At 41.3% G+C, this 26,994-nt stretch overlaps 3 protein-coding genes across 4 annotated transcripts in view; 1 reads left to right on the top strand and 2 right to left on the bottom strand.

Annotated features, from left to right (window-relative positions):
- Positions 1–488, bottom strand: part of LOC129108894 (serine/threonine-protein kinase WNK1-like) — a 28,513-nt gene extending 28,025 nt beyond the window's left edge. Inside the window, exon 1 of the mRNA XM_054620818.1 lies at positions 243–488. The gene's annotated coding sequence lies outside the window, so the exon portion shown is untranslated. The remainder of the gene's footprint in view (positions 1–242) is intronic.
- A 1,326-nt stretch (positions 489–1,814) lies between these two features.
- On the top strand, positions 1,815–19,173 carry LOC129107847 (ELKS/Rab6-interacting/CAST family member 1-like). 2 transcript variants are annotated; one of them, XM_054619432.1, is made up of 20 exons: positions 1,815–1,892; positions 3,089–3,866; positions 4,006–4,194; positions 7,156–7,447; positions 8,229–8,356; positions 8,480–8,554; positions 8,652–8,807; positions 8,933–9,100; positions 9,333–9,500; positions 9,600–9,737; positions 9,855–9,995; positions 10,232–10,372; positions 10,504–10,697; positions 11,946–12,081; positions 12,235–12,366; positions 13,338–13,498; positions 13,766–13,913; positions 14,997–15,092; positions 16,125–16,310; positions 16,841–19,173. In XM_054619432.1, the coding sequence occupies exons 2-20, from the start codon at positions 3,324–3,326 to the stop codon at positions 16,976–16,978; spliced, it is 3,330 nt and encodes a 1,109-aa protein (XP_054475407.1). In that variant the 5' UTR covers positions 1,815–1,892; positions 3,089–3,323; the 3' UTR covers positions 16,979–19,173. The 2 variants fall into 2 exon arrangements, with proteins under 2 accessions (XP_054475407.1, XP_054475408.1); XM_054619433.1 differs by lacking the exon at positions 1,815–1,892 and adding an exon at positions 1,934–2,007.
- Positions 19,174–20,609: 1,436 nt separating this feature from the next.
- LOC129108382 (F-box/LRR-repeat protein 14-like) lies at positions 20,610–23,430 on the bottom strand. The gene has a single exon (XM_054620170.1). It carries the CDS (start codon positions 22,617–22,619, stop codon positions 21,408–21,410), a length of 1,212 nt encoding a protein of 403 aa, XP_054476145.1. The 5' UTR covers positions 22,620–23,430; the 3' UTR covers positions 20,610–21,407.
- Positions 23,431–26,994: the final 3,564 nt, after the last annotated feature.

Here is a 26,994-nt window from a genome sequence, read left to right as displayed (position 1 = left end):
GTTATGTGACGCGTTAACAGCTCCAGTGCTCCGTTCGCCGTCACCATTCACAGTACCAGTACCCTCTCACGACCTGGCCCACAGCCTGTACGTGTAGCCCAGTGGTACCCTTCTCCACGACGCCTGAGCCGGTTTTATACCGTTTTGCTGGCTAACTCGCGTCGGTGAGCCCTGCTGTGCTAACAGTTAGCATCGGTTAGCCACACAGTCCGAGCCCCGCCGGGCGGCGTTCAGCGACCTACCTCCGCGTCGTATCCTCCGCACACGACTGATGGTCACCGGCGCTGAAACCGTCCCCGGTCCGTTAATCCCTCCTCGCATATATGAAGGAGAATAAATGTACACTGTCCCTAAATGTCAGGCGGATAAATGACCCTTTACTAGGTTTCAAAGTTGCGGTTTGTGAGCTCACTTTCTAGCGGCGCAGTTGCTACATATTGAAGAAGAAACGGGTTTTTCCGAAAGCGCCTGCGCCGGTGAATCGTGACGTCATAACACAACACTGAAGCGCTTCAGGTTATCAGGTCTGAAGTCACTGATTCTAAAGGCCAGGACAGGCGTCTTCAGCAGTATTTAATAGAAATACATTATAATCCTTTGGGGGAAATGTTTATTTGAGATATCATTCGGAATAAAACTACCCACCACAAAATGTTTGACTTTTTTATTTTATTTTAGAATTGTTGACACAAGTTAGAGCAGATATGTTACAATATATTTTGTTATTTGAAGACCCTTAATGATTTTTTTAAAAATCATTCATAAATGCTATGTTTTCTGAAAATAATAATAATAGTTTACTTCCTGCATAAACACAGTTAAATGTTTAAAAGTTATCATGATGATATTTAAAAACAACGAAGATCTATTATTTTATTCAATCGATTATTATGTTTTATTTTATTTTCATTATTTAGTATTTTTGATTTGCACCTTTCATTTATACAGTTTAACACTTCTGCTGTGGAAATTGGAAAACAGAAACTTATTTTAATAAATAAAAAAGTATTTAATAAAACCTGTTACTTTGATGACAACATTATTAGCTGTAACCCTGTTAACAATCTATAGGAGTCCAATTAAAACACAGACTAGGATGTTGTTTTTAAACCTAGAAGTCTACAGCTCCTAAAAAAAAATAATACATTTTATTTTTTCACAATGAAAGGCTAATATACGACCTCAACATATTGTTATGCATATATATTACTCAAATTTGTTTATTGACTTTTGTGGAAGAAAAACCAAATCAGCCAGACCATTAAATTATTTTGTAGCAACCATTTTGGAAATACAACTTTCCTACGAGTAAGCACTGCCCCCTGTTGGTGTTTGTTGACTAAACATGCCATATGTATCGACTATTATGTGAGTTCACACCAAATGCAAAGCTCACTGCTGTGCACAATGTCCAATTGTTTATTGTGTTTTTTATATATCAGATATATATATATATATTTAAAATAGTGACTATCCACATTTCTATCGCTGCCTGTTCCCTTAAATTCATTTTTAAACCCTCCAACGTTGACAACAACGTTTATTTACCTCATCATATCCACGCAAAGCTATATCTGCAGCTTTCTGTTGCTGTCTACATTCACCAACCATGACGCTCGTGAGCGCGCTTTTAAAAAATTCAAGCGTGGCGAGGGAGACTGTCGTGAACGCGCACAGGAGGCTTGACGTCACCAAGGCGCCCTGGCTCTCCAGCGCCGCTGGTACTGCTGGCAGGAAAAAAAAAAAAAAAAAAAAAAAGATGGGGAAAATCAGATAGACATCAATCGAGTAATTAACATAAAATGACGGGTTTTCTTTTTTGCAGCCACTTTCCGACTGACTGAGGATTCAGTGTCGACACCGATGTGAAGCTCCACCAGACAAGGATAAAGGTAGTGACCGGGGAGGCTTTCACGGGCTATTGTGTGAGCGAGGAAACATACTGGTTGTGGTTGACCACTCAGACTGGATGGACTAGCCCTGTGTCACGGAGAGCTATCGTTGAACGTATGTGCATCTCTTGACTTGATCTCTACCATGTAAAGCTATGTATGTGCAGCTCTGGTTGAAGGACGTGTCTCTTAAAACGAGGTCCAGGAGGATGAGGTTTGAGGAGGGAGTCTCCACAGAGACTCTGCACCGCGTCGGCAGAAATGTGCAAAATGCTTTAATTCTGCTCCAGCGTGTCACATTTCTACACCGCATCTGATTAACCTATCAGGTCAGGTACATAGCTTTATATATATATAGGACGGGATATTATTGTTTATGTGCATTTGGTTTTAAGAGCAAGACCATTTTTTTTTTTTTCCTCTTCCGATGTCCACCATGGACAATCCCCTTTCCCTCCCTTGCTAACGTTAGTTTTAATCCACAGCGTCAGCACATTGGAGACATGTACTCGGAGCTTCAGGGTTTATTCCGCACACCACATTTACGAACCAATGTGCATGTAAAGCAAAGGACAACAATGAAAGGGATCCCACGTATTTAAAGGTGTAATAAATGTCAGCCTGTGCTGGTAGCCGGTGTGTTAAGGTAACGTTAGCCGCTGGGAAGGCCACGCACACCAATGTACCCAGTTAAATGGCTGTGGTGGAAATTCAAGCGAAAAACTAAACATGAAACGGAGCATAAACTGGAATAATCAGATCCACATCTGAACACAAAGCCCCTTAAGGTCTTTTAATCTTGTATATTACCAGCATTTTGGCTGAAATTGTCCTTTCAAGGCTGACAGAAGGGCTGTGATCTATAATAACTGTATAGCATTCAACTTAACCTTAAATCAGTGGCTCCACACATACATCTCTATACATTTCCATATGTATATATATATATATGTATATATATATTTGGCTGGAGATCAAAAGAGACCCCTTTAATGACTCCCAGAGAGGATCATAGACCGAGTGTTAGAAATGACTGGCTTGTTTTCTATAGGGTGCCTAGACTTTGATTCGGACTCAGCTGGTGTTAATACTTCTTTGTCAAATTTACAAACATTTGGTTGTCTTTTTGATTTAAAAGGGATGCTTTATGTATGCCAATGCTTTATAGGGAACAACTGTGTTTTGTTTTTTTGCAGATTGGAGTCATCATTTGTACACTGGATAGCTTTTGTTGGAAGAGGAAAGTCTTTCAGCATTGTCTGGAGAGCATCAGGCATCTATTTTTATCATGAACGTTGTGCCCGCCGTCTCCAGTTGAAGCAGGATCATCACCACATATTCACACAGTAACAAAGTTAGCAAGAACATATACAGATACTTGAAGTCATACTTCAGTTTTGCTGTTGGCTCCATTCTTCTATTTAGCAGAAGATGTACGGTAGTGCCCGCTCTGTTGGCAGAGGAGATGCCAACCATAGTGGCGGTAGAGATGGAGGTGGTTCCGGCAATCAGGGATCTGGCCGTTCCCCTCGCCTCCCCCGCTCTCCTCGAATGGGACACCGTCGCACCAACAGCACCGGAGGCAGTGGAGGGGGGCCTGGAGGAGCAGGTGGCAAAACACTTTCCATGGAGAACATCCAGTCCCTCAACGCGGCCTATGCCACCTCAGGACCAATGTACCTGAGCGACAACGAGGTTGCCATGGCAGACCACATTCCCAAAAGTGATCGGACAATGACGACCATGGGGAGACAGAGGGTGACATACGGGTCAAGGAGCACCAGCAGTAGTGTCGTGGCCGCTAGCACCCCCAACATCTCCACCTCAGTGTCTGGCAATGCGGTGCTGCCAGCAGGCATGATGGCAGGTGATGCTCTAGCTTTTGGGGACCACCACATGGCTTCCACTGTACCCCATTCTCTGAGGCAGGCCAGAGATAACACCATACTGGACCTGCAAGCCCAACTGAAAGAGGTATTTAGCAATTTTTTCTCCATGTTTGCAGATTTTCTCAATTGTGAATTTGACAATTTTTGATAAGAGGTTGACTTTCTGGATTCAACTGACCACATCATCAGGATTTATGTGATATTACTTTACCCTGCTTTCTCAGATTCTGCGTGAGAACGAGATGCTCCGGCGAGAGGTGGAAGTTAAGGAGAGCAAGCTCAGCTCCTCCATGAATTCTATCAAGACCTTCTGGAGCCCAGAATTAAAAAAGGAGCGAGCTCTCAGGAAAGATGAGGTTTCCAAGATCACCGTCTGGAAGGAGCAATACCGTGTGATTCAAGATGAAGCACAGGTAAGTGTTCCCTTGTATTTATTTAAATAGATAGAATATTATTAGAATATCCAGTTTCTGATCTCATCATGTTACTAATCTTAATGGATTCATCAACCTGCCTGGGTCACATAAATGTTTGACTGGAAAAATGCATTTCATCCAGTGTGTAAGCTTTAGTATAAGTGTGTGTTTCTCTCTTTTTTTCTCTCTCTCTGCATAGGCTGGAGGAAGGTTTCTAACATCTAGTTAATCCTCTTATATGCAGCTATATGCTCGTGCCTAATAGATGAAAGAGGCCCTAAGTCTAATGGCTGCGTTAGCATTTCTGTACGTTTTAGAACTTGCTGGATGTGGTGAAAAGGATAAAAATGTGGAGAAAGAGCAAATTTGAAACTGTGTATATGTATAGTAGTTAAAACCACTTCAGAAAATAAGAAACCAATTTAAAAATATTATCACAGGCAGCGGTAATAAACAATCTGTTTTATTTGTCGTTCAAGAACATTTAATTATTATTGTTCTCTTTTGATTTATCATAGGTTTTGGGCATGTTAAGTTGTACATTTAGTTGAAATCATCAAAAACCAGATAAATATGTTGTACATTTGTCCATTAAAGGAAATCCATACCAAATTCTGATGTCAGGTGTGGAAACCCAGCATTTTCATATCTATCTGTGCCCATTTTCACTTGTTTTTCTCCGCCTTGGCTCTGAATCTAAAGAACAGAGACACTGGCTTTGCAAAGAGCTCCTAGTGCAGCAGTCTGTGTCGGCCTTCACTCATGTTTAATAACAATAAGTGAATAGATCTAGACGCAGGATCTTTTTTTTTAAACCCTACAGTTTGTCTTGGGAGTTGTGCAAATTAAGTAATTATTGAAGAGAAATACTCTTTGTTTCACTGTGATTTTTAATGGAAGGGCAGATGTGTATAATTTTCTGTTTTCACTCCTGCTGAGTCACAGAATCACACTGTGGACTAATTCACAGTAATGCCTGAGTAGCGCAGGACTAATCAGTGGGTGCTGTAATTTAAAGATGTCTGCCTTCATATGTCAGCCTCCACCTCCCATGCTGGCACACTTGCAACAGAAAGCACATACACACACATACACACTCGAAAGGCATTTGGCTAATTACAGCTTCGGTTTAACTGCATGCCCTCGTTGATTGTAGGTCCAACTGTCCGTGGATAGGTCTGCAACTGTATGTTTATGTGTGTCACATCTGTTTCTGCGCTCACTATGCTGATATGTGTGCTGCTCACAGCTTTTCCAAAATCACTACTACAAAGCATTTATGGCCATCATTATCGGTGATAAGTGACTGCTATTATCTAGTCCATTAAAGTGAGAAATTACTCTTTCTCTTCCCATTTAAAAAAAAAAAAAAGAAAAACATCAGGTACCCACCTAATAATCATCTGTTTTGTCTTGCTAAATACTCTTTTCCACATGGTTTAATTTCTAATTCATGTTGTGTTGTTATACAGTAGTACAAATGTAAGGGGAGCAGATAACCGGGGGAGAACCACAAAAAATATGTTTCATACACCGAGCATCTTTAACATTTTGACTTGTTTGCGATTTACCTAGTGCTTTGGATGATCTGTAGCAGAGAATTATCTCTCTGTGCAGTGTGCACTGTGTCCTTACGAGTTATGACTTAGTGTTTGAATAACTTTTGTAGATGCTTCACATCTCCTACTCTTTGTTCTCTCTCAAACGCCTAACTCTCTCCTCAGGCAGAGAGAGTGAGAATATGGGAGCTGAGGAAGGGACAAGGTGTGTGTGTCTGTGTGTGTCTGTGTGTGTGTTTCCTAGCTTGTCCGTGCATGCTTCTGCCTGTGTGAATGCAGGGGGGTGGAGTGGTGCAGTCACAGCAGTGAGTAAGCCTTAGTCACGGGGTGGAGAGGGTGATGGAAAGGAAGCGTTAGTGAGCTGAGAGGTGAGAGTATTGGAAGGCAGAGATAGGGCGAGAAGCAAGGTAGATGAAAAGTGTGTGTGAGGAGGAGAATAATGAATGCCGGTGGAGGGAGAAGGAGAGAATGACAAAGGATGGAAAGGGAGGGGGCCGGAGGAGGCCGGAGGAGGAGGACAGAGAGAAACGAAGGCAGACAGTGACTTCTCTCTTTGTTCTGTCGTCTGAAAACGCTCACAGCTGGTTCAGACCAGAGTGTAACGCAGCCTTGTGTCACTGTCTCGCAGCAGCTCTGCCAAGTGTCCGTGGCGTCAGATGCCACAAACAATGCAATACTATACTGGGCTGATTGTGTTTCACCACTTGTATTTCTCTGGGCATGAAATGTAACACTGTCCACATAGCCCCACTGTTGGGGGTGCATCTGTCAGGGCACTGCAGAATTTTCGGTCATGATTAGAGTCTGATTTCTAACATGCAGTAACACAATATTCTACCAGGATCCAGTCCCATAAAGTGGGATAGGAGCAGCCCCTGTGTTATTCAATTAATTAATAAAATTCCCTCACTTCATATACAGATATATGATATGATATGATATGATAATAAAATGATTATTATTATTATTACTAGTCACATTACTAATACTATTCCCTATATCATTATTTTAATTCTACTATAGTCATTGCTGCTTTTATTATAAGTAGTCTTAATTTTCTCCTTCGTTACTCTGCTTACTACTCTGAATAAATTAATCATTTATGTCATATACATTGAATGTGTTGTATCTCTGGTATGTTGTTCATTCTGTACACATGACATCTGCTGCATTCTGTCCATCCTGGGAGAAGGATCCCTCCTCTGTCGCTCTCCCATAGGTTTCTTCCTTTTTTCTCCCTGTTAAAGGTTTTTTTTCCCTGTGCGGATGTGAGTGTTCCGGGACAGAGGATGTCGCATGTGTACAGATTGTAAAGCCCTCTGAGGCAAATTTGTGATTTTGGGCTACACAAAATAAACTGAATTGAATAAATGTTAACAGATGTGCCGTTTGTTTCTAGCATCTCCAGATGACTGTTCAGGCTCTCCAGGATGAGCTGAGGATCCAGAGGGACCTCAACCAGCTGCTTCAGCAAGACCCCTCCATCCAAGGCAGGGACCTGGCCCTCACGTCTGAACCCACGGAGGAGAACTACCGGCGACTACACGCGGAACACGAGAGGCAGGCCAAAGAGCTCTTCCTCCTTAGAAAGACCCTCGAGGAGATGGAGCTAAGGATCGATACACAGAAGCAAACCCTGGGAGCCAGAGACGAGTCCATCAAGAAACTTCTGGAGATGCTGCAGAGCAAAGGTGGCTTTGTGCCTCAGTAGTAAAGTTTAAAGCCAATAGATCCTTCCAAAGTATCAACATCTTGGCTGAATGTTGAAGCCAATGCAGGGCTGTGCTACGAAGCAGTTTTTCTGTTGGCCAATGGATTCCAATTATTGTACAAAAGAGTATAAACGTCAACAGGAAAAGCAGGAAACCCTTTAAATGACTAATTCAATATGTTTCTCCTCAAACATTTAGTGTCTCACATGGTTTTCATTTCAGGCCATCACTTAAAGTTGAGATGGTTGCCTCTTACTTGATCCCCCTCAGCTCCACCCAAGCTCTCTAGCTCGCTGGCCAAATACGGGTTTTGCGCTCCATGAACTAACCACGATGCATGCTTTAACTCGAACATGAGCCCTCAACATATGAGGGCTCATGCTAAAACCTATGCATTGGTGTTTCCCAAAATAATTTCATGTCATGGTTCTTGGTGGCACAAAGTATCAGTGATATCACATTGACAAACCAGAGGCAGGAAACTAAGAAGAAACCCAAAACCCATTTAAACCGCATTGAATAACAAATGCATCAAATACTTTACTCATTTGTTTCATGTTGGCATTTGTGAATCCAGTGCTTTTAGATATCCTTCCTTGCTGAACAGATGTGCTTTAGTTTGAAGCGTTAAGTCTCAGCTCCTGTATTAGCCTCTGCAGGTTAACCTTGTGGCCTATGATGCTCAGGTTGGCTGTTGCGAAGTGAACATCTTTCTACCTACTTTCTTATGGTAACCAAGGCGTATGTACATCCTTCTCAGGGCAATCTGCCAAGGCATCAGAGGAGGACCAGGAGCGGACCAGGAGGCTGGCTGATGCAGAGATGCACAGGCATCACCTTGAGAGTTTACTGGACCAGAGAGACCGAGAGATTAATGCACTAAGAGAGGTAATGTCCAGTCCGATCATGGGAGACATAATATTACATTTAATTGTTTAAACTCTGATATGAAACTGCCCGTAGATGTTTTACACATACATGCAACATGTTCTTCTTCATCTGACCCAAAAGGAGCTGCACCGTCGATACGAGGGAACCCCTGAGTCCACAAAAACTAAGGCTCTACAGACTGTTATCGACATGAAGGTAAGGATTTAAAGAGAGAACTATATGCGAGTGTGTTTGTGCTATGTTTGTTCACACATCTTCAATATGCGTTTGAACTCCTCTTCATCAACCCCAGGATGCAAAAATTAATTCAATGGAGCGGGGCCTGAGAGACATGGAGGAGGAGCTGCTAATGCTGAAATCCAATGGACTTCTGAGCTGTGAGGAGCGCCAGGAGGAGATGAAGCAGATGGAGGTCTACCGCAGCCACATGAAATTCATGAAGAACAAGGTCTGGGAGATGGAGTTTCTCCTCAGCAGATGTCAATCCTGAATGCACTAGAAACCTACATTTGCTAAGTTTCCTTTTCATCCCTACCTCTTTCTTTCCCCCATGGCCAATCTTTCATTTTTCAGATGGAGCAGGTGAAGCAGGACCTCTCCAGGAAGGAAACCGAGATGCTTGGTTTGCAGACCAAACTGGAGACGCTTACCAACCAGTTCTCAGACAGCAAGCAACACATTGAAGTCCTCAAGGAATCCCTCACTGCCAAGGAGCAGCGAGCTGCCATCTTACAGACGGAGGTACAGCAGATTTTATATATACGGAGATGACTTTGGAATAGGTGTAAAACAAGAGCACTTTAAGAGAAAAAACTTGTTCATCCACTTTCTGACTGATAATACTTTAAACAAAAGCGCATAAGTTACCATATAATAAGGAAGTTTTACAGATTTCTTTTGCTTTTGACCACTTTGGTTTTGTGAGCGTGGCACAGTTCTGGTCAGTTACTGATGTCCACTTTTCCCCGAACAGGTGGATGCCTTGCGCCTGCGCTTGGAAGAGAAGGAGGCGACTCTGAATAAGAAGAGCAAGCAGATACAGGAAATGTCAGAAGAGAAGGGCACACTCAACGGGGAGATCCACGACCTCAAGGACATGCTGGATGTCAAGGAGCGCAAAGTTAATGTGCTACAGAAGAAGGTGATTTGGACTGAGAGCTGTTTTTAAAGATCTTGCGTTGTCTGAAATGACCACAGCATGTTTAATTCGATCGATTTGATTCTTGTGTTTAATCTGCAGATTGAGAACCTGCAGGAGCAGCTGAGGGACAAAGAGAAGCAGATGAGCAGTCTGAAGGAGAGAGTTAAGTCTTTACAGGCAGACACCTCCAACACTGACACTGCTCTCACCACACTGGAGGAGTCTCTTGCAGAAAAGGTGAGTTTATGTCGGCACATACCAAGTTGGTGTCGACTACAGATTGTATGCATGTTCATTTGGAGGGACGTATGTACGAAAGCAGCATGTGTGATCGCTTTCTTCCCCTCCTGCTAGGAGCGCATCATTGAGCGTCTAAAAGACCAGCGAGACAGAGACGACCGGGAGAAGACGGAGGAGATCGACAGTAACAAGAAGGAGCTGAAAGAGTTGAAGGAGAGACTGAGCCTACTGCAGGGAGACCTGTCAGACAGAGAGGTGAGGAACGGGTGGAGGAACACAAGCTCAGGCAAACTCTTGTTTACTGTGATTCTATTAATACCGTGAAACATTACTGTCAGTTTTTTTCCCATTAGTCTTACTTTGCTATGAGTCATGTATGCCTGTATTAGATCCAATGCATTTTCAATCTCCTCAGACCAATGCTCTGTGAGTTTGATAAGCTGGAAAAGGTTAATCTATGCTTGTGTGTGTTGGTGTGTGTGTTTGTGCAGACGTCTTTGTTGGACCTGAAGGAGCATGCGTCATCTCTGGCCTCCTCTGGTCTGAAGAAGGACTCCAAACTCAAGAGTATGGAGATCGCCTTTGAGCAGAAGAGGGAGGAGTGCCTCAAAGTGGAGAATCAGCTTAAAAGGGTGAGATCCTAAAATAAAGAAATCAGACAGTCTTCTGCTGGCTCAGCTCTACATGACCCTACTAAATGTCTGTAATCTGACCCCTACCTGTGAATACAACTGCTTTTAACTGGCATGCTGTCCTTTGTCAGGCTCAAAACGCAACCCTGGAAGCTCAGGCCAACACTGAGCTGGCCGAGCGCATTAAGAACCTGGAACAGGATGTGGCTCGCCACAAAGAGGATTCTGGGAAGGCCCAGGCTGAGGTGGACCGCCTGTTGGAGATCCTTCGAGAAATGGAGAATGAGAAAAATGACAAGGACAAAAAGATCAATGAGCTGGAGAGGTGGGTGTTAACATGCACATTTCAGTTGGTCTCAAAAATATTTTCTTTTGTAAGAATGACTGTTCAAGTAGGTAAACTCAAAGGATGATTAACTAAGCTTTGCCCATGTTGCTAAACACTGGTTTATGATTGTGTGTCAGTTTATGTGCAGCTGCTTTCTGATTGTTAGCCCTGGAATAAGTAGTGTCATAAATGTTCACAGTGTACTGATTTGGTTTTTGGGGACTTTGTTACAAAAGCATTGAATGAGTCTTTTGTGTGCTGTTTGTTGTTGTGTGAAGCAGCTACATTGTGCTTTCTGCAATCTTTTTTCATCCCTGCTAGCTTTGGCTTGTAACCACTGTTTCTCATAACTGATGCAACTTTCCTTTCAATGACATCATGTCACTCTGGAGATTGTTCCCATCAGAACATTAAATGGTGTATTTTAATGTAATTTGGCCATCTGCCATTTTCCCATCTCGGCTGTTATTGCTTTGAAAGCGGATGCAGGAAATTTTATTAGCAGACCTGCTATAAAGCTGGTACAGCTGTAATAGTCGGCTTAGGGAAGCCATCTTTTTGCAATTTGTTTCTATGTGTATGTGGTGAACCATGAGATCTTCTGACACCAGAGTCGCCACATAATCTTAGAGCTTATGCGAATGAGCCCACCTTCCTTCTTTCTCTTTTTCTTCATATTGACTCATCTCCCTGGTCTTTTTTTCTCTTTACTGCTTTCTTGTCTTTACACCGGGAATCTCTCAACCCACCAGTTTGACCTCCAGGTTAGTCTTTGCTCTTTTTCTCTCTTCGCTGACCCTGGCATCCTTATTCCTTATGTTCTGTTCTCAAGTTTCTCTCTCTTGTTCTTACCTCACGTTTGTAAAACTATGGTTGTAATGTTATTTATTTCAAAAAGAGTCTTTTCATCGTCTTTTTCCCCATTTGATTTGAAAAAATAGTTTTACTTGCTACCTAACACTTATATCTTACAATTGGCTACAATCATAATTTAAATATAAACATTCTACATAGATAATCATAGATTTGGCAATATATGAGTAAAGAAGGTTTCCTTTGGAATCGGAACAAAATTTATTTGGTGCTTATCTGTACTAAACATAACTTATTTACCCTTTTCTCACAATTTTTCCATCTCTTTTCAACTTGAATGATAAATCAAATTTACATGTAAACCATAGTCTAAATTATACATGTACATAAAATAACATTTCTTCTTTCACGTATCCCATTGCGTCAATTTAGGCAAATGAAGGACCAGTCGAAGAAGGTGGCGTCTCTGAAGCACAAGGAGCAGGTGGAGAAGAGCAGGAATGCTCGACTTGTGGATGAGGCCAGGAAGAGAGAGGACAACATGTCTGAGAGCTCCCAGCAGGTGAAGGTGTGTGTGTGTGTGTGGTGTGGGTGTGTGGGTGTGGGGTGTGTGTGTCGTATGAACCCTTAAGTATAACAAAGTTCACATTTGCTGGCACTAGCTTACTAGTTGATTGCCCAACAAGCAAACATGTGACCTCTTTCTACTCCTGTTGTGAAGGACACTCTGCGTCAGAAGTCGGAGCGCATCGAGGAGCTGGAGGAGGCCCTGAGAGAGAGCGTTCAGATCACTGCAGAGCGAGAGATGGTGCTGGCACAGGAGGAGGCTGCCAGGTCACTCCAGGAGAAACAGGTACACACACACAGGACAAACCAGTATTAATCAATCCAAAGGATCACACGTACAGTACATGCATTATCTAAACTCTAAATACAAATATAAGAAACACCTTCATATGCTGAGATTCTTTGTCCCTCATCATTTTGCTGCCATTGTGGTGTTTCTGGTCCTTTTTTCATCTCCCTCCTCTCCTATGGCCTCCATCTCTTTCTCAGTTCTTTTATCTTTGCTTGTCGTTTTCTCTTGTTTTCTCTCTGCTACATACCGCCTCTCAGAAGCACTCACTCAAACCAATGCATGAGTCCAACCTCGCCCACTTTAAGTGGTCTAAGGTATGAGCCCAGAATGCGTGACCTCCCATCAGTGAGGAACAACACTTACAGGGGTGGACACAATAACAGCAACACCTCTACAGTTCATGCAATGACACAATGACCCTGCTTTACATGCGTTTGTGAATTTTTTTTATTTTGGGGGAATTTTAGTTTGATGATGTTGGATTGCATTATTTTGTAAGGTGTCGCTGTTGCCATTTCCTGTAGTTTTCATGTCATTTTGTTTACCTGCTGTTTGCTTATGAAACGTAGCAATGCTAATTTAATTGGTTGGCTCGAACACCAAGTGGCCAATATAATTGATTATATTGGAATTAATTATTTCCTCCTACATTCAGTCAATTATAATTAAAGCTTGTACTGATAAGAAACAATGGTACTCTTGTGCCCTTTTTCAATGAATAACAGGTAAATGAAATGTTGTGATGTAGTTTGATGATATCTGTGTTAGTTGATCCCTAGTCCTTCCCAAAAGCTCACATGAATTCTGCTGCCCCTGCCTCTAATTAGAGCACACAAAGTTTTTTTTTTTTTTTTTTTTTTTTTAAAAGAGCACCTGGCTTTCACTGATGGATTTAGGTAATCAGTTTCTCTATTCAGGATTTAATTGCTGTGTATGTGTGTGTGTGTGTGTATGCTCGTTCCCAGATGGAGGAGCTGCTGGGTGCCATGGAGAAAGTGAAGCAAGAGCTGGAGTCCATGAGGGCCAAGCTTGCCTCCACCCAGCAGTCTCTGGGTGAGAAAGAGGCACACCTCTCAACGCTGCGAGCTGAGCGCAGGAAACACCTGGAGGAGGTGCTGGAGATGAAGTAAGACACACACACACACACACACACACACACACACACACACACACACACACACACACACACACACACACACACACACACACCCACTCATACACAGTAGGGTGGAGTAGACTCTGGATTATCGATTGCTGCCTTCATCTTGTAAAATGTCATCCTATTCTGGCCCTCCCCAGCTGGCAGGATGATTCTTTGCAATAAATAATGAATGCTAATTGAGCTATTTACTTGTGTGGGTAAATGCCATGTTGTTTCCTCCCCACCTAACAGGCAGGAGGCGCTGCTGGCTGCAATCAGCGAGAAGGACGCTAACATTGCCCTTCTGGAGTTGTCCTCCTCTAAGAAGAAGAAGACCCAGGATGAGGTGGCTCTGCTGAAAAGGGAGAAGGACAGATTGGTGCAGCAGCTCAAACAGCAGGTGGGGAGCGGGCTGCTGGTATCCACGGAGAGGAAAACATGATGGAAGTGTTCCGATAGTTCAGGGAGCCTCAGTGGGATTTTGCCATTGGGTCATGTTTTTGCCATTTATCTTTCCTACACTTGTCGCACATAGAATATGTTCACCAGTAGGGAATAAAACGCAGGGACTCAGCATCCAAAATAAATGGAAGGGCTGGCTGACATCTGATGTTTTTTCAGGGACAGTAGTTTGTGTTATCATCAGGCACACTGCAAAAGATACATGCCAAATACCAGTGAATTATGTGCCTTGAGGATTACCTGTCACTCTGGGGAGTAACTTTTCCAGGAATTCAGTATTCAAAGTTCCTGAATGTAGACCACCATTCTATCTATCTCTCTCTCTCTCTCTCTCTCTCTCTCTCTCTCTCTCTCTCTCTCTCTCTCTCTCTCTCTCTCTCTCTCTCTCTCTCTCTCTCTCTCTCTCTCCATGAGCCAATTGAAAACTAAAACAATGGCTCCATATCAAACAGGTTTCTGACTGGTCCTCTCTATGCTGGCTCGACAAAAAATTACTTTGCTCAATTCAGTACACAAAAGATTTGAAAGCGGGTAGGAAACATTGTTTAGCAGCCCTTAACAGAGAAGACAGACGGTTACAGAAACATTCAAGTTTATTTAAACAACCAGGGACATCTATTTGAGGCTTCAAACATGTTTACTAATGCTTAGTCTTCTAGTTCTTCCGGCTTCTGGTGTGATTACAGGACTTCGGGTATATTGAAAGGCACAGCTGTTCATATTAAAACGAATGATAAATGGCTCAATTCTGTTTAGCTGCTTCAGTATCAGGGTTCTGGTATTGTACATGCTGGCTCACTGTCGCACTGTAATGTTTTACTGGGACCCTTGATTAGAAACACCTGTGCTTTTCTTACTGTGGGTCATAATTTCTGCTATGAAAAAAGACCTGTTGTCTAACTCTTGTTGGTATTGCTGGAATAGCGCACACACAAATAAAATGCAATTATTAGCAGTTCTTATGTATGAGGAACTTTTCCAATGTGTTTTTTTTTTTATTCTGAACAATTTTAATTTACAGACTCAGAACAGAATGAAACTGATGGCAGACAACTATGAGGATGACCATCTGAAGACTGTTCCTGACCAGACAAATCACAAACCCTCTCCAGATCAGGTAGCCTACCTATCAACCAATCAGTCATCTTTCCATTTCATCCTGAACCGCTTCTCTAAAAATTCCAGAATTGATTTATTAACTATGTAATGTCTGTTGAACTGATGCCTACTATCTGGAGGGAAATATGATATTTGAAAGTTTTGTCTGCTTAACTTTTCTGTCTATTTACACACTAACCAAATGTTCCTTTGTAATGCTGCGATTGGCTTACCTTGTGGCTAACAGGATGATGAGGAGGGTATTTGGGCGTAGCCGACCTTTTGCCCTCCCCCTCTCTCTCTCTCAGCCATTTTGTTCAGAAGGGTGAGCTCGTACGAAAAGCCCGACCTGTCTCATCTTTCCTCATCTTTGCTCTGTGGCATGTTCACTTGTCTTTCCATTCATTGTGGTTTTCTTTTTGTCGTATGCCATTCCTTTCTTCTTGTTGATGGTCGTTGTCATCATTGCCTGTTTTTTCTGTGAGATTACATTTTGCCACTTATCCTGTGCATTTATTGCTTCTAAGTGGCTTATGGTTAAGGGTTCAGCGGTGCCTGTTTGTGTGTGTTTGCATGCACAAGCTAAGAGGATGAGATGTGTTGATCCTGGCTCAGTTTCATTGCCTCAAACTAAAGCATCTTCGCTTTGCGTGTCACTGATTATCAGCTCCTCACATTTGGACCCACACTAACAGGTGTTAACGGTTTTAACAGGTGTTAACTGTTTTTCCACGTAATCCGTAGTAGTGTAAGGAGCTTTATAAGACACTTTGTTGATCTGCACATGCACAAATAAAAATCCATAGAATAATGCACCAGAGAAGGTTGGCTCTGATGTGAGATGGTGACAGCTTCATATAAGCGTGCATGCAGATGATGATGTATTGTTTTCATGTCAGTGGGGTCTTGTGCTTCGGTCTTTCATGATGTTCAATCATTTCAACGAGAGCATAACACTGATGTGTAGTTAGATTTTTTTTCATCCCCTTGTTTCTTCTCTTTTTTTCCCACACTGCCTCACACTCTCGTCCCTTTTCGTCCCACCCTGCAGATGATTCCCCCTCTTCTAGCCCTGTCCCAGAACCGCAGTAAACTCAAGCTCTACATCGCCCACCTGACAGACCTCTGCCATGACCGTGACCCCAGCATCCTCAGCCAGCTCACGCCGCCCTCTCACTACCACCACAGCGACCCCGAAGACTGGGAGGAGGAGCTCCAGAAGATGAGTGTCGAACAGGTAGAGGAGGACCTATCAGTTATTCACATCTACATTTTAATTTCAAATAGAAATGACAGGTGTATTAGCATTAATAAAATAAGAATTTAAATTAATCAGAATTGAAATTAATATAATCAAGGAAATAAAAGTAAAGTAGGGAGAATGTATCAATCAAAGGCACAGTTTCTGATAGCTTGATTTTAAAATGGATGCATGTTGGGGGGCCGTTTGAGATGATCAGGATGTTACTTTGTTTGTTTTGATAATTTTTAGTCATTGCTGATGAAATAATTTGGATTAAGTTGTTGAATCTTTGTCAATTTGGGAGTCAAATCAGGCTCCAGTGCTGTTTTTTCATTTGCGTGGCGATAAGGTCCCTTTGTCAATAACATATCAGGGATTGTGCCTCTTCATCATTGCTCGATTCAAATTACATGTAATTTTCAAGAAACCTTTTTTGAACGTCAAACATTTTGGGAAATGCAGAGTTTTCCGGATTGTTTCTGGATTTTCTGTAAAAGAAACTAATTTATGCTTTTTCTCTGCAGTTGGAGCGAGAGCTGGAGATGTGTGAGAAGGAGAGCGGGGAGCTGCAGGAGTACGCCAACTCTGTTCTCCAGCAGATCGCAGACTACTGCCCCGATATCCTGGAGCAGGTTGTCAATGCCCTGGAGGAGTCGTGCTGACCACTCTGACCTCAGACACAACCCAGCCGACCCCTTGGTTTTATATAATCTGTAGCCGGGGTCCCCTACCTCCACTCAATGAGGCTCCTGGCAGGATGAGAGAAAACTTGGGCATTGTCTCACCCATCTGAGCTTTTCTTCTTTCCTTACCCTCTTTCACCCTGGAACAAACTTTCACGACTACTTAGTGCTTTCCTGTCTCAAGTGTCTCCCTATAAAATCGACTTAGGGATGTTCACAAAGTCTGTCGAAATGTTGTCAAATATGGCACTTTGAGCAAATATCAGATTACAAACTGCAGTCTCTTTATTTTAATGAGCGCTGTGGCAGATGGTGGGGTCGCAGTGGGCAGAGAAGAACTAAAGTATACACCTAATCACATTATCAGGCATGCAACAGCATACTTGAGGCTCGTGAAAAGTTAACAGCTCACTCGTTAGCATTTGTGAACTCACCAAAATTAGATTTTTGCTTGTAGTTTACTTAGAAAATATTACACACCTGTAAGTCTGGGACAGGTGCGTTGGGAGACGGAGGATACGAGACGAGAAGAAGCAAACTTCCGCACTAAGTCTTGGAGTACACTGCCAACCTTCCTTTCCCTAGACGTCTTAATTCACAGCAGGAACCGCTAGATCAAGCACAGTTACCTCACCCCTGATTCCGCTTGCATATCTTTCAAGTAAAAAGGGGTACATTTATTCCTCACATGGGGCAGGAAAGCACTTTTTGTCTTCGAGAACTAGGGAGCTGCTACATCTAGAGGGAAGCAGAGAGGAGCTCAATTCAGTGGGTAAATAATGGAGTTATGTCGATGCTTATTGTGTATTGTAGTCGGTGTTCCCTAACTAGTAGGTTGGACTCGCTAGTTAGAAATACAGCTACCGGTGGCCGAACATCTGAAGACTTAGGAAATGCCACATTTTAACCAAATATAAATGCAGCATGCTCTCCAAATGTTTCTACTCCTAGATCTGTGGATCTGTAATTGTTGCGAGGATTAACATGTAGGTACGTTTGACTGTCTAGTCTGTGGCTGGGTCACTGGCATGAGAGGGGGATTGAGGCCTGACCTTTGACACAGATCAAAGGTCAGCTTTAAGTTACGCAATGTTCTCAAATCACGTGAGAGAGAGAGGAAACTAAAAAAAATACTTTAATTCTCAGAGCAACATTCAGTTTTAGATGGTTTTGCACACAACGTCCACTTGTTTATGGGGTATGCAATGTTTCTTTTGAGAACGTTCTAGTGGCCTTGGAGCATGAACAGAGATCAGTACTGGACCTAATGCAGGGATATTTTTTCCTCTGTTATATTGGTGCTAAGGCATGATGTAAGATCCACTGATCATTCAGTCTCATCCAAAGTTTCTGTAGATGTTACTTAAAGCCCACCTGATCTTTAGTTTGTCGACTGAATCACTGAAGAATACAAGCGATGCTTCCGTTTCTTGTATTTTTCAGATCACTTACAAATGCAAGTGATGCCTCCCTTTATTGTATTTTTTGAAATCTTCAGGGCTGAGGTTTTTTAATTACTAAGTGCATCTACATTTACAGGAAACAAGTCACTTTTCAGCAGATTTTGACTTTTTAGATCAGTTTGTAAATAACGTGATATTTAACACGTACAGTGACAGAATAAAGTTAATTAAGTGGAAGGTATCGTGCATTCTTTTAAAAAAAAAAAATCTGAAAAGTTAAAAGCAGTGCAGTCCATTTTTGTCTAATTTTGTCTTCAGGACAAAATGTGTGTGCGTGTGTGTGTGCGTGTGTGACAGTACTGCCATAACTCGCGGAAAGTCATGTTCTATAGAGATATATATATATATATAAATAAATATATATATATAAATATATTACATATATAAAAATGTTTACTGTATGGATATGCATTGAATGTTTGCACAAAATCTTAGAGAGCAAGCTGCTCTGAACAAAATGACCGTCGAGTTAGTGTCTTCAGCAGAAGCTGAGGAAAGAAGTGTCAAAAAAAACCTTTGTGTCAAAATAATGTGTGAACTACAAATGTTTTCAAACCGTGACTGTGTGATGAGAGAGTACTTTTCTTGCATTTATTTCTAATCAGCATTTTTTAAATATATTTTCACCATACGGTGATGTAAATGTATTATCCTGAGATTCCAGTGTTGTCTTTTCTTCTGACCTCTTATGTCAATGGTTTTTTTTTTTGTTGGTTGATGTCAAAGGCAGATTGTGCCTGATGGATAAAAAAAAAAAAAAGTCTCCAACCATCATGGCCCTCCTGCTGTTATAAGTGGAACATAATGCGACATAACAGAACTACATCTGGAGGTTTTCTAACAAACTTCCTGTGTATGCTTGGTGGACTAGTGGTGTGTTTTACTGAAAACAAAACGCATTCACTGGTTTTGGACGATGTCAGTGGGATGCTTGTTGTTCTTCGTGTATTTCAAAACTCTTTGAGTGGAGATTCTATTCTCGATGTCTCATTTCAACCCCCTTGCCCTTAACCACTGGGTTCTGAGAAAGAAGAAAGCATTTCTAAGTGTTTAATTCCCCTTACTTTGGCCTGTGTGTCCCTGCCCTTGCCTTAATGTCTTGTCATCTCTTTTTCTCGACTCTTTAATGAGGAACACAGGGCTGATTAAGGGGCATCTGTCAAGCTCATGGTATTTGTTTTTTTTAATTTTGCATTTGTATAAGAAATGTACTGCCTTCTGTCTGTTCGTGATAAGATTCAAACTGTAAACAGAAAGCAAAACAGACGTTTGTGAGTTATTTGGATTTTGTATGTATGTAAATAAATAAATTATAAGCCTTGGTTTCTTGCAATTCTGTGTTTTTGAAAAAAGCTGGATTCAAACCACTGGTTACTTATACTTAAACTCCATCCAAATGTGTGAATATTCTATAACAAGTTTGAAGACGAGCCCTCCGACTGATTTCACATTTGCAGCTGAGATAAAGGTGATTTAAAGGTTAAAGAAAACATTTGTTACATCTGGTAGATTTAGGCTGTAGGGCCTTTTATTATTGTAAACCAAATTGTACAATATTTATTTTAAGTTGAGTTGGTATAGTTATAGTTCCACAAACGTATTGAGAACATGGATTACATTCACATTATAAATAAGGACCCTGAGATCTTACTCAAGGATCGCTAAGCAGGGTGGAAACTTGCTATATGAGGCTTTGAATTCAAGATCTGGGACACAGCTGGGCATTATTTGAAGTTTGTTCTAGTGCCAGTTGGATTCAGTAGGAACCCCAATTAGTTTTCCAAGTCAAAATACCTTTCTCAGAAACCATTTAACGATTTAATGCCGGTTTGTTAAAGATGTTTGAAGTGTGAATTCCTTTCAGCTGTAAAAGTTGACTTGGTATTAACTGCTGTGAAATGATTAAAATAATCTTAATATAATTCTCAAAATTTCAAGTAATGGTGGTATTCAAAGAAATAAATCCAAAAGGCATTCATCTGATCATCGTGTGCAGGTATATACACATAAACTGGGCTACTAAGACTTGTGTTTTATAGATGAGACATTGAAAGTGGTGCCCTACTCTGAAAAAAACCAAAGAGATCTACAGTCATAATTGTAAAACTGGTACAAATCTACAAGCAAACACAAAACTGAAACATATTTGCCATCTTTATTCATAAATATCACTACTGTATGAATATAAAACAATCTTAAATTACTGCTTTTTTAAACAAATACTCTGACACTATCGTTGGAAGCTCCTCAGGAGAAAGACCACTGATAAAACAGTTTTAAGGTATTGCATAAAGCCTTGGCAGCTGTTAATTACTACGCCTTACTGTAGTTGTGTTGATGAACCTTTGACAGAGTAGCATACTGGAACATCTGATACATACTTATTTCCTCAGGAATATGAAACATAGCCAACTATACACAGGTAAACAAAGACAGACGGGAGTGATCCACCCACTTCAATTTGAAGTACAATTTTTTCACTCAATACAAAAAATATTGGTTACGCAAGTAAAAAATACATCAGCCAAAAAAAACATTCTATCAAAATTTGCCTTTCTGTTAAGAGTTAAAATGCCTAGCTATTATTCTGCAATGGGATTTTTAAAAATATCTAAATCTCCATTGGTGTGTGAGTCACAAAAATATGCAATGTAATTTAGTATTCAGCAATAGTAGGCACTCCTGTGTTTAATGGGTGAGGTAGCTAGATAGTAAGAACTGTACACAGGCTGAGATTAAACAATGCACATCAGAAGAGAGCAAGACTGAAACCAAAAGTGGAGTATTGCAGTGGAGGTGAACAATATTCCAGTGATCGATGCCGAGGCCCTCTCCTTGTTTTTAGTCACAGTATAGAAGGTAAAATTAAGAGTGGAAACAGTCTATCTCAGTGTGCAGCCGAGCACTATACACAATTAAAACATGTATACTACATAGGAGAGCTTTCACCTCACTCTCTCACTCTCAGTCATCTGCCACAGTCCCAGGTTTAACACTTTAAGGCACGGGAGCTGCGTTATCCTCTCCAGACCCCTCTTGGTGATCTTAGTACAACCGTACAGATCGATCCCTGTCAGCTGGGTCAGGTGGTCCGCTATCAACTCCAACCCTTTGTCTGTGATCCTCACACACTGTCCAATGTTGAGGGTCTTGAGTTCGTGCATCTGGCGTACCATCCTGTTAATGCCATCGTCGCTGATATGGCAGGAACAAAGAGAGAGGGACTTGAGCTGATACAACCCCTGGGCGATGTAAGCCAGGCTCTGGTCTCCAATCTTGTCACAGAAGGAGACATCGAGTCCAGACAGCCGGAGGGAGCCCATGGCCAGATGCATTATCCCCGTGTCACTGATGTTGTCACACGACCGCAGGTTCAGGCTGCACAGGTGGGTCATATGAGACAGGTGTATCATTCCTGCATCCGATATCCCTCCGCAGAAGCTGAGGTTGAGCACTTTGAGCTTGTTCAGGCCCTTTGAGACATGCTTCAGAGAAAGGTCTGTCAGCTTCTGGCAGTCCTGCAAGGTTAACTTCTCCAGGGACAGACAGCCCTCCGCCGCGCTGCGGGTCATGCCGGACAGGTGACCGATGCCCACGTCGGAAACATGCCTGCAGCTGCGCAGGTTGAGGCTCTTGAGTCTGTGCAAGCCCCAGGCAATGAGCAACAGGCCGGTGTTTGTGATATTACTGCATCCCCCGAGTTCAAGCACCTCCAGGTTCTTGAGGTACTGAGCAATCCTGCCCAGGCTGGAGTCAGTGATCTGTTTACAGAGGCTGAGGTTCAGCACCCGCAGGGATGGGATGTCCTGCACAAAGGCATGTCCGAGTCCGTTGTCTGTGAGGTTAAAACAGCCGCACAGGTTAAGGCTTTCGATGTGCGGCATCCCTTGGATTACGTAGCTCAGACTTCGCCTGAGGCTGAGAATCTGAACTTTTTTGATGCCCCTGGTCTGCAGACTGGGGAACAGAGACGGGTTGGCTCTCCGCAGATGGAGCTTGGCTTCCACCCCCCTCCACACGGACTTGTGGTAGGACGCGTCCCTCCAGGCCGCGCACACTTGGGCTACTCTCCCTTTGTCTTTAACGTCCAGATAACTGAAAATAATGGCCAGGATCTCAGGGAAAAGGCACGATATATGCGTCTCCATTTCAAACATGACTGCGGGTTGACTGCTTCTGGCGGCGGGGGTCGGTCGTGGGCGACAATACCGTCGTTGTTAGCTCGCCGAAACTCTCCTGCCGAAGTTGCTGGCTGGCTCGGCAACGTTAGCTCACGTCAGCTAGCATTCAAACATGCTATCTGTAGCCTGTTAGCTTTGTGTGTAGCGTAACAACAGGCCACCCATCGCGTCGGAGAGAAGCGTACTATTACGACCAATACAACGAGGACACAGCAGACACGGCGACGGCCCGGCCCTGGTACCGAGAACGCAGGATCAGGAAACCCCGAGAGGCAGTGCTAATATTTACCTCGCAGGCTAGGCTAACGTTAGCAGGCTAGGCTAACGTTAGCAGGCTAGGCTAACGCGGTAGCAGGCTAGCGTTAGCAGACGTCGGCGCAGCGTTGAGCTAGCTGTCTAAACTTGTGAAAAGCCGAACAACATCCCCGTCCACGCTTTCCAAAACAACGCATCAGTTACTCCCACTCATCCCGAAGCGTATCCAAGAACTTTTTGGTGTGCAGAAACTTTCTCCCACGAAGCTTTGTGCTCGTACGCCGGTGACTGCCAGGCTGCTCGACCCTCTGAGGCATTCCCAGCAGCGTCGGAGCATCCCGGATCGCTGCGGATGAATAAAGCGGCTCTATCGGCTTAAAGCGGGTTCAGCCGCCGGCCAGCGGCTCCTAGTGGAGGTAATACGTAAGGTTACTGTGAGGACACTCCTGGATCCTTTACACCGTGTTAATAATACAGTAATAGCAGTATTTAATGGCTTTATTAGAAATATTACATCGTCCTGCAGCAAGAAGACAGCGAGACAAAACTACGGAAGCCCATATCTGGCACTCTGATGAAAATGATATATATGTTTTTTTAGATTAGATTCGACTTTATTGTCATTGCACAGAGTACAAGTACTATATAAAGACAGTCACAATAAGTATTTTTTTTATCACTTTCAACATTAAACATTTTAAATACAATTTTACTTTGTATTTTCAATTTTGTAAAAATGTTTTGTTGTGTAAACATCATCACTGCTTTCATGGCATTTCTGAACATACAGATTTCTCCTCTTCAAGTTAAACTGACAAAGCAAAGTAAACTTGTTGTAATTTGACAGTAAACCGTAACATTCAAGCACTGGAAGCAACTAAAATGTTGGGGTAAAAGAGGAAAAGTATAAAAACACAGAAATTCAATGTGAACTTCAAAAACTGCAGAATTTTAAACAATATATATATATATATATATATATATACATAAATCACATGTTTTGTAATTATTCACAAATACCCCTATATTTATACATACATGCACATACACACATAGATAAAAATGGAACAAGAGAGGAGGAGGGAAGCAAGTACAAGTCCTAGTACAAGTCCTAGTACAAGTACTAGTACAACGAAATGCAGTTTTAGCATCTAACCAGAAGTGCAAAAGAAGCAGTAAAGGTGCAGTGCAATGTGCTGGATAAATAACAGTATAAATAACAGATAAATAATAATAAAAAAAAAGAAAAATAACAGTATGAGAGTATAAACAGTATGAACAGTGGATATGAGATGCAAGATATATACAGTATATATATAGTATAAACAGTAAGGTGTAAGTATGTATAGTAATAATGATCCCGTGAGTCATGAGTCATTATAATGAGAAACTTTCTTAAATTATGACTTACTATCTCATTATTGTGAGATCATAGTTTTCTCCAGAGACAGACTGCTCTAAAATATTGATGTTGCTTATCTTTTCCATGATAAAACATTAGTCATTATTATTTCATGTCAAAATAATATAATCACATTATATGAAGGGTATGGCCTACACATCGGTGTCAATCAATGGCTTCATAATTATGAGATAGTAAGTCATTGTTTTGGGGGCTTCCATACAATACAGCATTAAGTATTTTAGAACAACAGTTAGTCTGTATGTTTGATCCATTTTGTGTTTGTTTACTGAAACCAGATGCATTGCATTATAAAGTTAGGTTAGGCGTTTTGAAAAACAAAAAACAAAAAAACAGGTACTGTATTATTACAATAAAAGATGACACAGGCATAATTACTGAAGGTGGCTCCTTTTTTGGCCAAATACAGTATGCTGACACTTAATATTTGATTTTATCTACGTACACATAGAGGGAAGAAACCCCCACATAGGCACACATCTATAGAAATATTGACAACATTTACTCTAACTTTTTTCCTTCTTGCTTCCCTCCTCCTCTCTTGTTCCATTTTTATCTATATGTGTGTATGTGTATGTATGTATAAATATAGGGGTATTTGGGAATAATTACAAAACATGTGATTTATGTGTATATATATATATATATATATATATATATATATATATATATATATATATATATATATATATATATATTGTTTAAAATTCTGCAGTTTTTGAAGTTCACATTGAATTTCTGTGTTTTTATACTTTTCCTCTTTTACCACAACATTTTAGTTGCTTCCAGTGCTTGAATGTTACGGTTTACTGTCAAATTACTTGAAAACAAGTTTACTTTGCTTTGTCAGTTTAACTTGAAGAGGAGAAATTTCTATGTTCAGAAATGCCATGAAAGCAGTGATGATGTTTACACAACAAAAAATGTTTACAACATAGAAAATACAAAGTAAAATTGTATTTAAAATGTTTAATGTTGAAAGTGATAAATAAATTACTTATTGTGACTGTCTTTATTTTATAGTATGTAATTATTTGACTGTTATTAATTTACAGTATTACAATTAATGCAGTGATGCATGTTACTGTAGTTTAAGATTTGCTGTTTAAAATAAATACAGTTTCCTGTTACTGTGGTGACAAGTACAGTACTGTGAGTATTACTCTAAAAATAAATACTGTATTTTATAGGTATGGTGATTTATTTTACAGTAAACATACTGTGAGATGTACTACAGCAACGTACTTGCTAATTGCTGTCAGCCAGTTACTGTACATATCACAGCTTTCACGCCAAGAACATTATTTTTAGCAATGTGTTTAGTAAACTGTTTTAAACATAAATAGCCATACATTTCCAAATCCAAAAGGACTTCCTCCTACATTAGTTGTGTGATCTTCCACACTCATAGATTGACAAATTATTTCAGGTGACAGCCCCTAAGTGTTAATATCTACACAAAATGTTAAGTTAAATTGATGAAAATATCTGATTAATACAGATGTTGCAGTTTATAAGCCAGTGACTGACGTCATTTTGTAGGCCTATACCCTTCATATAATGTGATTACACTATTTTGACATGAAATAATAATGACTTATGTTGTATCATATTTATTGTTGGAAGCTTCAAGGACCACTGGCAACCAAAGGGGCTGTCTCATCCTCCTGGGGCAGCTGAAAACAGTCTTTATGAGTCCGTTCATTAAGTACAGTTGTAAATTGTCAAATTAGTCACACATTCAGCATCAACCGAGAGACAGGTGCATCCACTCAAAGAAGCTGCTGTGTCACCTGCCTTTCTCTTGTGTACTACTCAGTGTGAATGTCTTTGACCTGGCAGAAAGCCTGGAGTTACTGCAGCGAGGCGTTCAGTGACATGGTCACCTCTGGCTGCTGGGAGGACACACAGCGGGTGCTTTACAAGGCTTTTTGGAGGTTCAGTGTGTAAAGGACAAGAGAGGCAGCACACGCAGCTCTCAGTGTTCACACAAAGCATTTTACTGGTTGACATACTGACAGCATGAGAGATGAACAAAAGGTGAGCACAACAATAAAAGAACTGAGCACAATAGAAGCAATATCCGTTATACAATAGACCATTTTGACTTGTCACAGTAGGAAAAGCAAAGGTGTAAATAATCAAATTAATGGGGGCTGAATTCCATTTAGCTGCTTCAGTTTCAGGGTCTGGGTATTGTGCATGGTGGCTCACTGTCACTCTGTGACTTTTGTCTTTCATTGTCATACATTTGTATATATGTCTATGCATGTATATACATCCATAGAATTATATTTATAATACTTGACATGGAACTATTCACATTTTTATCTCTCGTCTGGGAACACATCCCTCTTTTGTTTTTTGTTTCGTTCGACCAACTTGCATTTCAATGATAGAGGGAATTAACTGTGTTGTGTTTCAGCTTGGGATGGTGTGGAGACAATATGATATCTTGTTGCTTATCATCTGTTTAAGAAAATGAACTACATGTTCAATTACAAATCACATTAACATAACTCAGTTTTGTTATGACCTGTTTGTGTAGTATATTTGAATGTGTATACTCTCATGTGTCTGTTTAGAAGTAGGAGCAATGAGAATTTACTTTACGTTAAGTAAATCTGACCTCAGAATCACCTTTGACCCTCAGGGGCACTGCTAGAAAACCTG

Source organism: Anoplopoma fimbria, chromosome 19, assembly GCF_027596085.1.
Source record: "Anoplopoma fimbria isolate UVic2021 breed Golden Eagle Sablefish chromosome 19, Afim_UVic_2022, whole genome shotgun sequence".
Classification (NCBI taxonomy): Eukaryota; Metazoa; Chordata; class Actinopteri; order Perciformes; family Anoplopomatidae; genus Anoplopoma; species Anoplopoma fimbria.
This window is presented reverse-complemented; position numbering and strand designations above follow the sequence as displayed.

Coding starts and splice junctions, on each gene's coding strand:
- LOC129107847 (XM_054619432.1), top strand. CDS start 3,324: ATGTACGGTAGTGCCCGCTCTGTTGGCAGAGGAGATGCCAACCATAGT. Junction 9,738..9,854: donor AGGAGTCTCTTGCAGAAAAG/GTGAGTTTATGT, acceptor CCCTCCTGCTAG/GAGCGCATCATTGAGCGTCT. Junction 9,996..10,231: donor GAGACCTGTCAGACAGAGAG/GTGAGGAACGGG, acceptor GTGTTTGTGCAG/ACGTCTTTGTTGGACCTGAA.
- LOC129108382 (XM_054620170.1), bottom strand. CDS start 22,619: ATGTTTGAAATGGAGACGCATATATCGTGCCTTTTCCCTGAGATCCTG.